This window comes from Hemitrygon akajei, chromosome 14 (genome assembly GCF_048418815.1).
Source record: "Hemitrygon akajei chromosome 14, sHemAka1.3, whole genome shotgun sequence".
Taxonomy (NCBI): Eukaryota; Metazoa; Chordata; class Chondrichthyes; order Myliobatiformes; family Dasyatidae; genus Hemitrygon; species Hemitrygon akajei.
Genome location: NC_133137.1, coordinates 54,661,971 through 54,676,678, shown reverse-complemented (window position 1 = coordinate 54,676,678; position 14,708 = coordinate 54,661,971). Strand labels below are relative to the sequence as shown.

Sequence of the window (14,708 nt, the reverse complement as noted above, 5' to 3'; positions counted from 1 at the left end):
CATTCTCCCCAACTTCCGCCTACAGGTTTCTACCACCTAGCACATCTTTACCTCCCCACTCTCCTCATGGATCACTCCCTCTCTGCTTCCTTTGTCCATTCGTCCCTCTGTCCTGTGGTTTATTCTGCTTATTGAAAGCTGCTTCCACGGTGATTGGTCAGTTTAGAAATTGCAGCTACTATTCTCATGCTGTCCAGTTTCACATATCGCAGGTTTGCTCCTCTTCCTTTGTTTAAGGGAAGCAGTGCACGTAACCACTGGGAACGGATGCTCTGAGCATGCTTTTAGCTAAAGATGTCTGTCTAATATTGAGCTTTGTAATTTCTGTAACTTGGGGAACTTGAACGTTTTTACTGTTGGTAAATAAATATACTTATTTGCAGTCAGTGTTTTCTGTCTCATTCAGTAAATCTGATTCAACATTATAGCCTCCCCACTAACCTCCCTCCTGGCACATATCCTTGCAAGTGCCAGAAATGTTACACCTGCCATTCATCTCCTCCCTTACCTCTATTCAGAGCCCCAAGCAGTCCCTTCAGACGAGACAACATTTCACACTGGAATCTGTTGGGGCTGGTGTTCCCAGTGCCACCTCCTTTAAATTGGTGAGATCTGATGTAAATTGAGGGACCACTTTGTAGAGGACCTCTGCTCTATCAGTCTGAAACAGAAATTTCTGGTGGCCAACCATTTTAATTCTTTTGACCATAACACACAGAAGCAGAAGGCCATTTGGCTCATTAAGTCTGCTCTGCTGATTTGTTAACCCTCCAAACCCTATTCTCCTGCCTTCCCCCCACAACCTTTAATGCGTAGAGAAGCAAGAACCTATCAATCTCCCCCTTAAACATACTCAATGACTTGGCCTGCACAGCCATCTGTGGCAATGAATTTCCATTCCGACATGTTGGTCCATGGCCTCCTCTTTTGCCATGATGAGACCACTCTCAGGGTGTAAGAGCAACATTTCATATTCCATTTAAGCAGCCTCAACTCAATGGCATAAACATCAATTTCTCCTTCTAGTATTTTTCCCTCCACCCTCCCTCTTCATCTGTTCCCCACTCTGGCCTCTTAACCTCTTCTCCTCACATGCTTATCACCTTCCTCTGGTGCTTCTCCATCTTCCCTTTCTCCCATGGTCAACTCTCCTCTCCCGTTAGGTTCCTTCTTATCCAGCTCTTTACCTTTCCAACCCACCTGGCTTCACCCATTACTTCCGAGCTGATCCTCCTTCCCCTACCAAACCATTTTATTCTTGCATCTTCCTCCTTCCTTTTCAGTCCTGAAGAAGGGTCAGGGCCTGAAATGTCAACTATTTATTCATTTCCATAGATGCTGCCTGACCTGCTAAGTTCCTCCACTATTTTGTGTATTGCTCTCTATTATTTAACATTCCTGGGCAAAAAAAAACATTCAAAGAGCACCCATCTAAATTGAAAAGCTAACATTTTGAAGTATCTTCTCCATTTACATACTTGTGCAATGTTCCTTGCGGTAGGAATAAAACATCCAACTTAAAACTTTGCTCAAGGTCTAGCCTCCAGACACCAGGAACAAGTACTTGTAGGGAGCCTGAGGGATGGGAATACGTTCAACAGGCAGGTTTAGAAACTCAGGAAGCAACACTACAATTTAATTTGGAACATTTCTTAGAACTTTGCATTTTGCAAGTTAGGCCTGTAATGCAGACATCCCACCTCTCCCGGAAGTTCCGGGAGTCTCCAGCATATTGATAGCAGCTCCCTGACTCCCACAAATGATATACAATATCCCAGAAATCAATTTTTTTTGAGAGCGAGCAAGTGAGGGAAGGGGTGGACGAGGAGGAGGAAGATATGAGAGAGCGAGAGAGAGAGAGAGAGAGACTTGCTTAAAGTTGTAATAGAATAAAATCTGCAAAGCAAGCCACATCACAGTACAAGTTTGCAAAAGAAATCAATATGTGATCAAATAAATTGTTGTGTTCTTTCATAATCAGATGTCCTGTATACATACACCCTTGGAGGGCGACTGGGAGGGGTAGGGATATGGGGTTGCGGGGGGCAGGGGTGGTGGTGCTACCTCTCTGAAATGAGTTTTTGCAGGGTGGGATGTCTGGTAATGTAACTTGTCAGTAGTAAGGCAGAATACTATAGCCAAGAGTCAGATAGAAGAGAGCAAGCAAGAGATTGGCATAGTGGGGCAATAAAAGCAATTTACAGGTCAATAACAGAAGGCTTAAATTCAAATGTTAATCCGTTTCAGGAGTCCATTCATTTCTAACTAAGAGTCCATTCCAGATTTTGACTACTCTCTGTGAAGCTGACCTGTTATCAGCAGTCAATTTATCTTTTACTGATTTGAACTTAAGTCTCCTTTGCTTCATTCTCAACTCAGTGTAGAGATAATTTGCTAACTTGAATTTTTTAAATATATTAACATTTTCCATCAAATTTATTTTAAAAGATCAAATGTCATTGTCACTGTTGAAGGCTCTAAGTTCTTGGTTATTATATTTCCAAATAACCAGCACACCCTTTTACTATCATTCTCTGCACTGTATTTATATCTGCCAGATTTCCTTCTGTTGGATTGCACCTTGAGCACTGTTGATCTGGTAACAGTGCTCAAGGTGCAATCCAACAGGAAATGCAGACTTTTTTATTATTACATCTATTCACATGCTGGTAAGAAAACGTGCTCAGTGGATAATTTCAACATAAAACTCATTGTGGCAAAATATAATATTGCGTACCCTCCCCTCTTCACATCGGATTTCCTCAAACTGACCCATTGAAAGCAAGTTAAAAATTCAAAATTAAAATTAGTGTTTTTTTTTCAAAAGTCTGTTTGGCCTTGGCTCAGAAATGTAGTACTAACTAGTTTGGTAGGACCCCTGAGTTTCACAAAAATATTTTCAAATTACAGATTGCATTTAAAACAAGACTGTATTAATTGCTCAGTAAATTTAATGAATAAATCTCAATGAGTAGGCTATGGCTCTCAATGAGCTTTCTATGGTTGAAGTTCCATACCTGTCTGAATCAGGATGATTATCGGTACTTAATTCTATTGCACAACACATACAAAATGAATGCCAAAATTTTAGCAAATTTTGAATTAAACGGCTGCAGAACTCATATTTGGTTACGGAATGCTTCAGTTGTGCTGAGCAAAATTTACCATCTTTATTTGAAGGGCATGTTCCCCCCCCACCCCTCCCCCAGAGGGCTGTGGGCCTATGGAAAGAGCTTGAGGAAGTGGTGGAGGCAGGTATGATTATAACATAAAAAAAGTGGACAGGTACATGGATTGGAAAAAAAATTATCGAGTGATATAGGCCAGATGCAGGCAAATTGGATTAGCTTAGATAGGCTATTTGGTTGGCATGCATGAAGATCCCACTTCCAGACTGTAGGACCCTAAGCATCTATAGATGAAACAAAGAAGTGACAAAGAACAAAATGTGAGCCTGGCATCAAAGAAATATGTATTTTTCACTTACCAATGACTTTTACTGTGCCAGTTTCTACTGATTCCCCTCCTTGATTTATTAGTGACAATCCTCCTTTTCTAACTCCAGCTCTATTGCTTCAACATCATGACGCTATCACTGGACAAAATCCAGCAGAGCTACCTTTGATGGGATTCCCCTGCATTACAGTTAGATTACAAGACCATAGAATTGGACCAATAAGCCCAGAGTCTGCTCCACCATTCCATCATGGCTGAATTATTGTCACTCTCAAACCCATTCTCCTGCCTTCTCCCCCTAACCTTTAATGCCCTTACTAATCAAGGAGCTATCAAAACTTTGCTTTAAATATATCCAATGACTTGGTCTCCACGGCTACCTATAGCAATAAATTTCATAGAATCACCACCCTCTGGCTGAAGAAATTCCTCTTCATCTCTGAAGGGATGTCCTTGTATTCTGCAGCTATGCCTTCTAGTCCTAGAACCTCCCACTATTGGAAACTGTCTCCATGATCACTCTAAGACTTTCAATATTCAGTAGGTTTTAATGAGATTTCCCACTCATTCTTCTAAACTCCAGCAAGTGCAAGGGTAGAGCCATTAAACACTCCTCATAAGTTAACCCTTTTACTGCCAGGATCTTTTTTGCGAACCTGTTTTTTCAGGTACACAGATCCTGACTTAATGAAAGATCAGCTGCCACAATTATTTGAATGGAAGACTTCCATTGCTACTTTTTAATTCATTCTTAACAAACAGATGATTTCTAACTTTTAAATACTTTTATAACATCATTGTAAGATCTTCAAATTTTTCTGAACATCAAATTTAAATTTTACAGTCCTGGCCATGACAATTTTACCTTCTATCAAAGCTTGTCAGGACATGGTTGGATGGGGCCATCATAGGTCCTCTCATGACCTAACTCCTGAACACAAGGATTGGGCGATAGGTTGGCTGCATTTAGACCAAATGTGGTGAAAAGTCTTATAGAAAAGAAAAGACTTAGGGATTATTCTCATGCAAATTGTAAATGTTACTTAAAAAATAGTCCAAATCTTTCTGCAACTATTTGACTTGCTCCCTGCTCACTCTGTCCAATTATAATTTCTGACACAGTTAATAAAGCAAAGACATAATGCAGAAGCCAAATCTCAAGTCAAAGTATACTTAAAAATAATTTAAAATCTACACAATATCTATGAAGAGAAAAATGCTAAATGAAACCAATGCTTACCCTATGTTCGAAGGCAGACTGGGTCTGTTGTCGATACAGTGTTTTCAAAGGACCTCCATCTTTTCCACCACTACCACTTCCCATTCCTGAGAGATATTAAGCAGGTATATTTTAAGCTTATTACAATATCAAATCAAAACATAAATTAACCCTGACATTTAAGTCCCTAATAAGAGTAGAAATGAGCATCAAGAAGATTGCTCAGATTTCTAATCTGTTTCTAAAGGCAAGGAGACTGATGTATCTTCTGCCTTTTTGGTGCAGGCCAGAGATTAGGTTTATAACAATTTTAATTTCCAGTCACTAATTATTCATGAGATACTTCTTTTAATCTTCAATTCTCTCATTTACAATTTTACCTATTTTAAAACTATATTTCCTTTATTATTACCTTCAAATAAAACAATTATTTAAGCAGCTCCAATATTAAAATGTTTATCTTAGTCAGTTATTTATGGATTTCTATTGAATATTTAAACTGTTTCAAGGTCCTACTCAGATCACTTTCTTAAAATCAGAATGTCTCAAATTATACAAAAAGAACAACCCACCCCACTCCATTTTTGTATCTGTAATGTTGATTTAATAAAATTCTTTCATGTTGAGCTCAACCTTTCCAAACTAAAAATTCTTATGTCCATATTTATACAGAAAAAGCTATGCAAATATGACACACCATTACCTTATCAGATCCCAAATGCTATATCAGTACTGGTGGGAAAAAGGTTGACATTGACATTTATTTTATAATAACAGGCATACAAATTTATAAGCAGAAATATTAAAATGTGGGTAAGATCCAAAACTTCTAGAGATAGAACTGATATATTCATGTGCATTCAGGTCCAATGATCCCAAGGGGCTCTACCCTATATTAGATTTCATCACATTATGGGAGATCTTCCCATCACATAACAAAATGGAATGCTGACTTTCTATTTATATCATTTCCTTTAATCATAATTTCCTTACAATTCATAAACATGCAAAGTATTTGCTAAATTGTAAGGATGAATGGAATTTAGCAGTAAATTCCAATACAATCTTTGTTGATGTAGGTTTTAGCTGTGCTTTTGATAAGGAAACAGTGTAGACTTACCAATGTTTCTGTATAGGCCTTTGGTTCACATAAGCTAATTTTCTTCAAAAAGTACACAGTACACAGTACAAAGCAATAGCACAATTTTTATATCTTCCTTTTCAAAAATAGAGAAAAATGAGCTCATGCGAGGTAGTATTGAAGAAAGGTCAATACAGAATTTTTCAAATCCACTTAAAAAAATCATGGAAATAGCTTTAAAAACATCAGGTTTAGCCAGATCAACAGGGAAGTGCATAACCAAATTAAAATAATGAAATAAATATTGTACACAGCAATCAAAACACATATCAAGACAAATATTTAATGAACTACATAAATGCAATGAATGAATGAATGATTGAGTGAAGTGGTTCCAAATAACTAATAGCAGTTGTTCAGTTCTTCTCCACACCCCCCTCCGCCCAATTTCTTTATCAATTGTAATAATTTTGAAAACAGAAATCATTTTGCCAGGACAAATTTGAAGTTTTGAATTTTGAGATTACTAGTAACTGTTAAATGCAGAGCAAAATAAAAATCTCAATTTCTCTTACAAAAACGTACATTAGTTTGATTTGTTTTTCTTGAAAAAGTTCTTTTTTGACAATTAAGTTAGAATAGTTTCAAATTTAGTAAGCTTTCTTGCATGTTGGCATGACTGTATGCTTTAACATAACGAATGCAAAATTTTAAGGTACTGAGCACACAGGCTTTCAGAAAAGCAGAAGCATCTTTTTAAATACACCAATCAATCCTACCAGAGGCAGTTAGAAGCAACTCTTCATTGAAAGACACACTTTTCCTCAGACAGACTGGACTTGCATAGCCAGAGTGAGGAGGGGTGAAACTATGCAGAGCCTCAGAACGAAGGAGATGTGCACTTTTATGATGGGGGGAACCGGAAGAAAGAGGGGGGGAACTGGGATAGAGGAAAATCCTAGGCCCCTTGGGCAAAGTTGCTGCTGTAGAAAAGTAGTAGAAAAAAAATGAAGTTGGAGATTCAGAAGATCACATACAGCAGAGAAAATACAGCATGCAAAGTCAAATGTAAGCAAAATCAATTAGATATACATTTTGTAAAGTGAACACAGACACAAAATGAACACAAACTGAGACAACCAATGAAAATTTTCAGGAGAATGTGAAAACTAAACCAAAACACCTTTCTGCATATTGAATTAAAGTAAGGCATTACTTCCACAGTCATTTCTTTCTATATTTTTTTAAAAAGCTATTCCTTTGGAGGTATCAATTAAATGCTAGTAATGTGCTGTCTTTCAAAGGAAACAGCAGCAGAAAGACTTCTTTGTAATTAAGAACAACACCTTAGACAAAATGAAGTAATTTGGACAACTCCTCAAAATAGATTATTTGCACCATGCATCTAGCCATTTATAAATGGTGAGTTGGCTTTGGACACACATTAAGGATAATCTCTCTAAAGTACATTTCCTTCTGGTTTACTTCACGCTAATTACTTAGCAGAAATTGCTTTTACCTCAATTTTTATTTTATTTAGAGAAACAGCATGAAACAGGTCCTCTGGCCCAATGAGACACACCACCCAGTAACCCATCTACTTAACACTAGCCAAATCACACGACAATTTACAATGACCAATTAACCTACTACCAGGTATGTCTTTGGACTGAGGGAGGAAATAGGAGAATCAGAAGGAAACTCACATGGTTCACAGGGAGAACTTACAAACTCCTTACAGATGGTACTGGAATTGAACTCTAAATTGCCCTGAGCTGTAATACTGTCATGCTAACTGCTACATTATATGGTGTTCATCTTAGAGGATCAACTTTTGAACACAGGGTAGTGGTACTGTTTATCTAAGATGATTTATATATTTCATATTAAAAGCTTCCATTTTTGTTTACTATTATCTATACAGAAGCTACAAACTTGATCAAAAAGATACAAATGGAAATCAAAATCATGAGTTTATAGATATTCTGATATACATTTATACTTAATAGATGGTGAAAAGTGTCCTAAGCAGAGCAGAATAAAAAGGGAAGCATAGATTAAATGTGGTTCATTCTTGTTCTGTATCCTAATAAATAACACCAGGTGGAAAAAGCCTTGTTGCTACAGTAAAATTTGTGCATTTTTCTGTGACTGAAAACATCAGAATGCCCTCTCTACAGCTGCCTCAATAATTCTGTGTCCATGACATCGTTATGTTTATATCCATAATAGTGTGCACAAAATTTTCAAAAAGGTTTTCAAATTAATAAGTATTTAGGAGCACTATTTTAAATATATGAAAGAGATGCATTATCATAATAAAACCTGGCGAAGCAGGTTAATATACATATGCAGTAATTGCATTTCTGAACCTTTACCAATCATCTGCAGCAGAGAGGAAAAATCTTGCAAACAATATAGTGGATCAACAGTACAGCCACTAACATCACATCATTATTAAAAGAATAAATCCAGTATGATCACTGCACTGCAAGCTAGGTATCAGATAAAGCATATTCAATACCAATAGCTGGGAACTAGTGTCAAATTTTAGACATTATCACATTACAAAACTTATCAAAAGCTCAAATTAATGGCACTTCCTGGTTCACAACTACTGCATGAAGTGGAGAGGAAGCACTGCAAATCTCAGTATCGTGCAATGCAGCTAGATGTAGTTTCATACAAAATACACCAACAATTCCCCCTCCCCACACACAGCATCTTTAATATTAATTGACTCAATTTCATCACCAACAAATCTTGCTGTCAAGAACATGGGAAATATATTATTATCAAGTTAACTTTCAGATCAGGAAAACAGACCACCTCTGATGCTTATACTGACCTACTGACATTATATACCTTGCCTTTTTCTTTGGCTAGACCACAATCAATCTTGGCTGCTTGCCTGTTTAGTTTTAAATAGCTTTCTATCATTTAACAAATTTCAGTTTTTTTTTTTTAAAGACAGTAGTTCTGATTTCACCCCGACCAGTTTTGATCATTTCTAGACATTATTTTGTCTCCTTTCTACCCCTTTTCTAGTAATTCTACCAAATGCCTTTTATTTTTTGTAATCCTATCAAGCATTCTATCCTAAGCACCTGCCACTCCTACTTATAGACATTTGTTCCAAGCAATTTTTGTTTCTGCTGCTGACCATGGAAAAGGAGATTTTGCAGAATAGGACCTTTCATAGCAAAAACTGATGAAATTGTTGCATTTCTCCAGTCCAATCATTAAAAGATATTAGCATCTATAAAGAACATGCATTTTAGTATGTTTAAATAAAACTTCAAATATTTATATAAGATCAGTACAGATGTGCATTATCATGGATGCAAACATAAAATTTAAGACTGTCGACTCAAAGTAACCTACCTCTTTATACAAAATTCCATGATTTTGCACATGTTCTGGCTTAGTTCTAAATCCTTGCTGATGTTTAATAATTCTAGAACTCTATTACCTAAACCACATTGCCTTTTCTTAGAAACAGTCACTGAAAGTAGTTCTGGTTAAAATAGACTTAACTTTTAAAAACACTGCAAATTTTAAAAGCACAAGAATGGATAGGAAAAGCACAGAAGGCAATGGAAATAGAGACGTTTAGATATTTACAAGGCAAATCACTATTGACCTCTGCTGGAAATTAAATGCAGTTGCAAAATCCAATTCTTTATTTTTTCTCTCTGAAAGACAGACATTAGATATTTCCACAGCATCTGAATTAATTAATTGTGCTTCAAAGTCTTAAAAAATCCAATTTAATTACTATTCTTTATAGTGTAACAAGTGGAAAGTGTGATTAAGTTTTCATAAGCAGAATGAGGTGCTTCAAATGCAAAAACACAAAGTTACAACAAAAAAAAAGTGGGGTGGAGGTGCCTTACCAGTTTTAGGTGTCAAACTCAAATCTGTGTCAGAAGAAGAGGACTGTCGACTGTAGGACTTGGAAGGTGAAAAGGAATAGGTTTGATTTTTCAGTGGGGTGGAGGGTCCAGATGAATGAGTAACAGGGTTGGGATCTTCACTGAAGGGAACCCTGCCAGAAGAAGCGGGAAACACATTCAGTAACCCTGTGCGAAGGATCTAAGATATGATGGAATGACCCAATCTTGGGATGACAGCAGTTGCTTCTATGTGCAGGCTGGGGAAGAAGCCAAAAGGCACAGGACTGCTGCCCAGACCCTGAAGATTCTTGGAAGATATACGGCTGCCCAGGTTTGCACATTATACACAGGTTAAAAATACTGGAGCACAAATCAAACCATGTACTGGAAACCTGAGCAAAATGAGCACACAAATAAAACAACATGACATATGATTTTAAAATACATAATGCATTCTAATTAGGCAACCAAAAGAAAGCTTGAGTATGCAGAGCTGAAACTCATGTTTCCTTATTCTGGAACACCAATACAGTGCATCACAGCTAAAAATGAAAACAAAACATTTGTTAAGTAAATTTCTAGCATGTCTTAGTCATGTCATCCATAACTATAAACCAAAAACTTCTCTTTGCATTCTAACTTCAGGAAGATTTTGATCAAATCTACCAAAACTCTGGCCATGTTTCTTGGTTCTGGAGCTGGGTTAATTGTTAAGGGTAGCTTAATGCCTGCCTAGCATTACAGATTGAACCCCAATCCCTGTGGCCCACTTCTCCCCAGCTCCTTAGCCTGTGTAGTCTCATACCAGTGTAGATGAGTGTAGGAACAGACACAGAGAAGTTCTGAGTTAGTCTCGAGCCCGTAGCAGTGTGAATTGGGCTGTTGTGAGTCGAACGGCATCCATGGCTTGGCTGGTGCACCAAAGGAGACCTGACAGAGAAAAGCAGGAGCCAGGAGAAAAAAAAATACACACAAGGCACTGTAAATGCTTTACAGTGGGAGCCAAGGTAATAAGTATCGTTAATTTTTGAGATAATAAACAAGCAGGATTACCAGAAATAATAAATTTACCTGACGTAACCAGCATGCATGTATTAAACTATTTTAAAGTGACATGAATAGCTGGGGTGGTTGCTTGCAAAATTCATAATCAGAAAGGATTTGCCCTACTTTTAAGATATGTACACACACACACACACACACACACACACACACACACACACACACACACACACACACACACACACACACACACACACACACACACACACACACACACACTTGTGCTGTGGGGGGCATTACAAGGTTTATTCACTTCTGAGCCCTGATAAAGGGTCTCGGGCCTGAAACATCGACTTTATTCCGCTCCATAGATGTTGCCTGACTGAGTTTCTCCAGAGTTTTGTGTGTGTTGCTCTCACTTTTTTGATGAAGTTTTGCTCCTTTACCTCTCTCAAAATGAGACGATCCATGAAGTCAAGCAAATTGCTGAGCACTCTCTCCATGTAAGGTGCACTTAATTACAGATAACTCACTTTTCTAGTTATTAATCATTATTGAACATGCCTTCACCATGTTCATAGAAATCTGCAACTCTAAAAAGTAAATTACTTTGAGATTAAAGAAGAAAAACTTGAAAAATAAACCCTAAAGAATTCTCCACATGATCTTCATAAATGCAAGTGTAAAATGAAAATCTTTCCATTTTGGTGTCATTCTTGAACTAATTTTTTTGAACAGAATTGTCAGCTAGCATTTTTCAATTTTTGGAATTATGTTCCTTCACTTAAACAACACCTTAAGTACACAAAAATAACTGTTTTCCAATATCTGCCTAATAACTTCAAACATGTTGCAGAAGAAAACAAAAAAAGTTAACTGTCATTCTTAACTTATGATGACAGCAGACAAATAAATTGCACAACACTCCCAACTGTAATTATCCTGTCCTGGAAAGGAGTGATTTTCCCAACACAAAGTTCATTATTGTGCACTAAATAGACCCTCCTTTGTCAGTCCAACCACAAACCAAAGCCTGGCAAAAAGGGAAGCATATACAATTTACTTTTGTACCCCTTCTGCTTCAGAAGAGCTACAAGAGAATGGCAAACGAGCTCACATTGTGGATTATTGTCCTTTTTCTGATCACAATTACTGGTTGCATGGATTATTAGATTCTGGTCCACCATTGTGTTCAATCATCGCATGATTCATCAAATCTAGGCAATCTTCCAGTGGATCTTTTGGGTTCATAAACTGTAGCAAGATTAGCAATGGCCACTGTAGAAGTACATCACTAAAAGCTTACAATCCAGCCACATTCACAGAAACATATATAAATATCTAAAAGCTGCTTTAAGCACATCATTTATGCCAGCTATTTCTTTTCTCCAATAAATTATTTGGAAGGTGCACAAGAGGAGTATTCTATGCGGAATGAACATCTACTTCAAAGTGCTTCACAAACAAGCTTCTTATTAATAGGCCCGTGTTTGCAGAATTAGTTACATAATCAAGTGAGACTGTTGGACATTGACTTCAGGAAGATCAAAATCTAAGTAAAATTTATTATTGAAGTACATATATGTTACCATATACTGTCTTGGGATTCATTTTCTTGCAGACATTTACTGGAAAATAAAGAGATATAATAAAATTTATGAAAAATTATATATAAACAAAGACTGACACACAACCAATGTGCAAAAGACAAATTCTGCAAATAAACAAAATACAAGAACACTGGTTGTAAAAAAAATCCTTGAAAGTGAATCTGTATGTTGAGTTGTGGTGAATGAAGTTCTCTACGCTGTTTCAGGAGCTTGCTGGTTGTAGGTAATAACTGTTCCTGAACCTGGTGGTGTAGAACCTAAGGCTCCTGCACTTCCTCCCTGATGGTGGTAGCAAGAAGAGAGCAAGTACTTGATGGCAGATGTGCTTAATGACAGATGCTGCTTTCCTGTGATGGACTGGGCTGTATCCAATACTTTCTAAAGGCATATCTGTTCATAGCTGGTGATGTTTCCATATCAGGCTGTGATACAACCAGTCAGGATACTCTCCAGTGTGCACTTATAGAAGTTTAAAGTTTTTGCTGAAACCACAAATTTACACCAACTTCTAAGAAAGTAGAGGTCCTGCTGTGCCTTCTTTGTAATGGCATTTTATGCTGGTCCCAGAATAGATCCTGAGATGTGATAATGCCAAGAAATTTAAAACTATTGACTCTCTTCATCTTCAGTCCCCTGATGAAGCCTGGCTCATGAACTGCCAACCTCTTCCTCCAAAATTTGATAATCAATTCTTTGATTTTGCTGACAGGTTGCAATTGTGGCACCATTTAACCAGATTTTCAACTGCTCACCTATATGCCAATTTGTCATCAACTAATTCAGCCAAAAACATTGGTGTCATCAGCAAACAATACAGCACTGGAGCTGTACTCAGCCACACAATCCTGGGTATAAAGTGAGTAAAGCAGGGGGACTAAGCACACTGTATGTATTAGTGTTAGTGGCGAGTGTGGCAGGAATGTTGTTGTCATCTGGCAAAGGTAAACTTTCTCTTCTAACTACTAATCCAGTCCTCAAGTGACTAGTATACAAATTAACTAAATAGTAAAAATTATACAAACACAACTGGCATAATTATAATTAACTGTCAAGAATGAAATAACGGATTAACTTTCCAAATCTTTTTTTAGGTTCTTTACAACAAATTATAGGTGCTGCTCAAGAAAAATGTATACATAAATATCTAGCATGCATTAATTTCTTAAGAATTAGAGAGCACGTCTGGTACAAAAAGCAAATTGGCTGTTTTCTCTAGCTTTAAAAAGAGCATTTTTCATACCTATCAAATCAAGATTGAAATGATACAATTATGTACAAAACAGAAATCTGATAAATTAACCAAAAAAATCTAACGGTACTAACCAAGAACTCAATTCCTTAGATTTAATTATTGGAATATTTTGATAACTAAAAAATGCATAACAAATCATATTTCACATTTCATAAAAGAGAGCAATTTATATATACAAAATCAATGCATAAACTAATAAAATATGTAGTTGTTGCATGTCAAACTCATAATTTGTTTCAAATGAATAACAAAGTTTTAATTGCTTAGAATGATTCAACCTGCAGTAATTTCCAAAGCTGTTCAATTACTAAGTAAAATATGAATCAATAGCAATGATCACATCTTAAAAAGATGAGAAAATTAACAATGACACTGTCCTGACTAAAGAGGAAAACAGCATAAAATTTACAACCTGAAAACAATTCAGCCTAATTTGCCCAATGCTTATGCTCTAACATAAGCATCCTTCCACTTTACTCCATCTCATTTAATCAACAGACATTACCCTACCCCTCTATTATCAACAGTGCACATATTTTTGTATTCGAAGAGCCACAGTTGTTCATAGGGCCACTCACAAAAACACCACCTTTAACTGTACTAAAATCTCTAATCAAAATCTGTAGATGCTTGAAATCTCAAATAAAAATAGTACCGGCAGTTTGGGAGAGTTCTTTTGGACCAGAAATATTAAATCTGTTTTCATTCTAAAATTTTCAGTCATGTATACAATTCTTAATGACTTGGTTCTCTCTGCTCCCTTCCCATTTCCATGCTCCTTCTTCTCTGCCACTTTGCTGTCCATACACTGATCTATGCTGCTGCACTGACAGGTCCACACACATTCCTGGTGCTCCTTTCCACAATGTCAGATTTGCAGCCATGAGTAACTAGCCAAAGAGCTGAATCTGAACCAGTATCTAGACTGAGGTCCAGAAGATACAGCCACATCCAAAATGGCATCTGGGTCTCTGATTCCTATTTTATCCACTGGTGCTTAGCTCCTGGGTCCCACGTTGAAAGTACCACAATGACCCAGTCCTAGCTTGAGTGGGTCTTGGGAATCAGGTGGAGTGTGAGGATGGGAAGATGGACTCAATCTCGAGTCAGACGTAATGCTCCAGAGTCTTAAATGCATTTATATTATTCAACTTAATTACTCTAGGATATTGCAATTTTAAAGATGCAAAGT

The 14,708-nt window shown here is 37.0% G+C and overlaps 1 protein-coding gene across 25 annotated transcripts in view; it reads right to left on the bottom strand.

Annotated features, from left to right (window-relative positions):
• Window positions 1-14,708, bottom strand: part of c2cd5 (C2 calcium dependent domain containing 5) — a 127,425-nt gene that overhangs the window by 86,377 nt on the left and 26,340 nt on the right. For 11 of the 25 annotated variants that reach the window (XM_073066102.1, XM_073066103.1, XM_073066081.1 and 8 more), the window contains exons 8-11: window positions 12,244-12,282; window positions 9,653-9,804; window positions 6,536-6,739; window positions 4,697-4,782 (exon numbers count right to left, since the gene is read on the bottom strand). In XM_073066102.1, the coding sequence (XP_072922203.1) occupies window positions 4,697-4,782; window positions 6,536-6,739; window positions 9,653-9,804; window positions 12,244-12,282 (481 nt within the window). Of the gene's footprint in view, window positions 1-4,696; window positions 4,783-6,535; window positions 6,740-9,652; window positions 9,805-10,457; window positions 10,583-12,243; window positions 12,283-14,708 lie in introns of all 25 variants that reach the window. The other 14 variants (XM_073066095.1, XM_073066107.1, XM_073066098.1 and 11 more) reach the window with 7 other exon arrangements.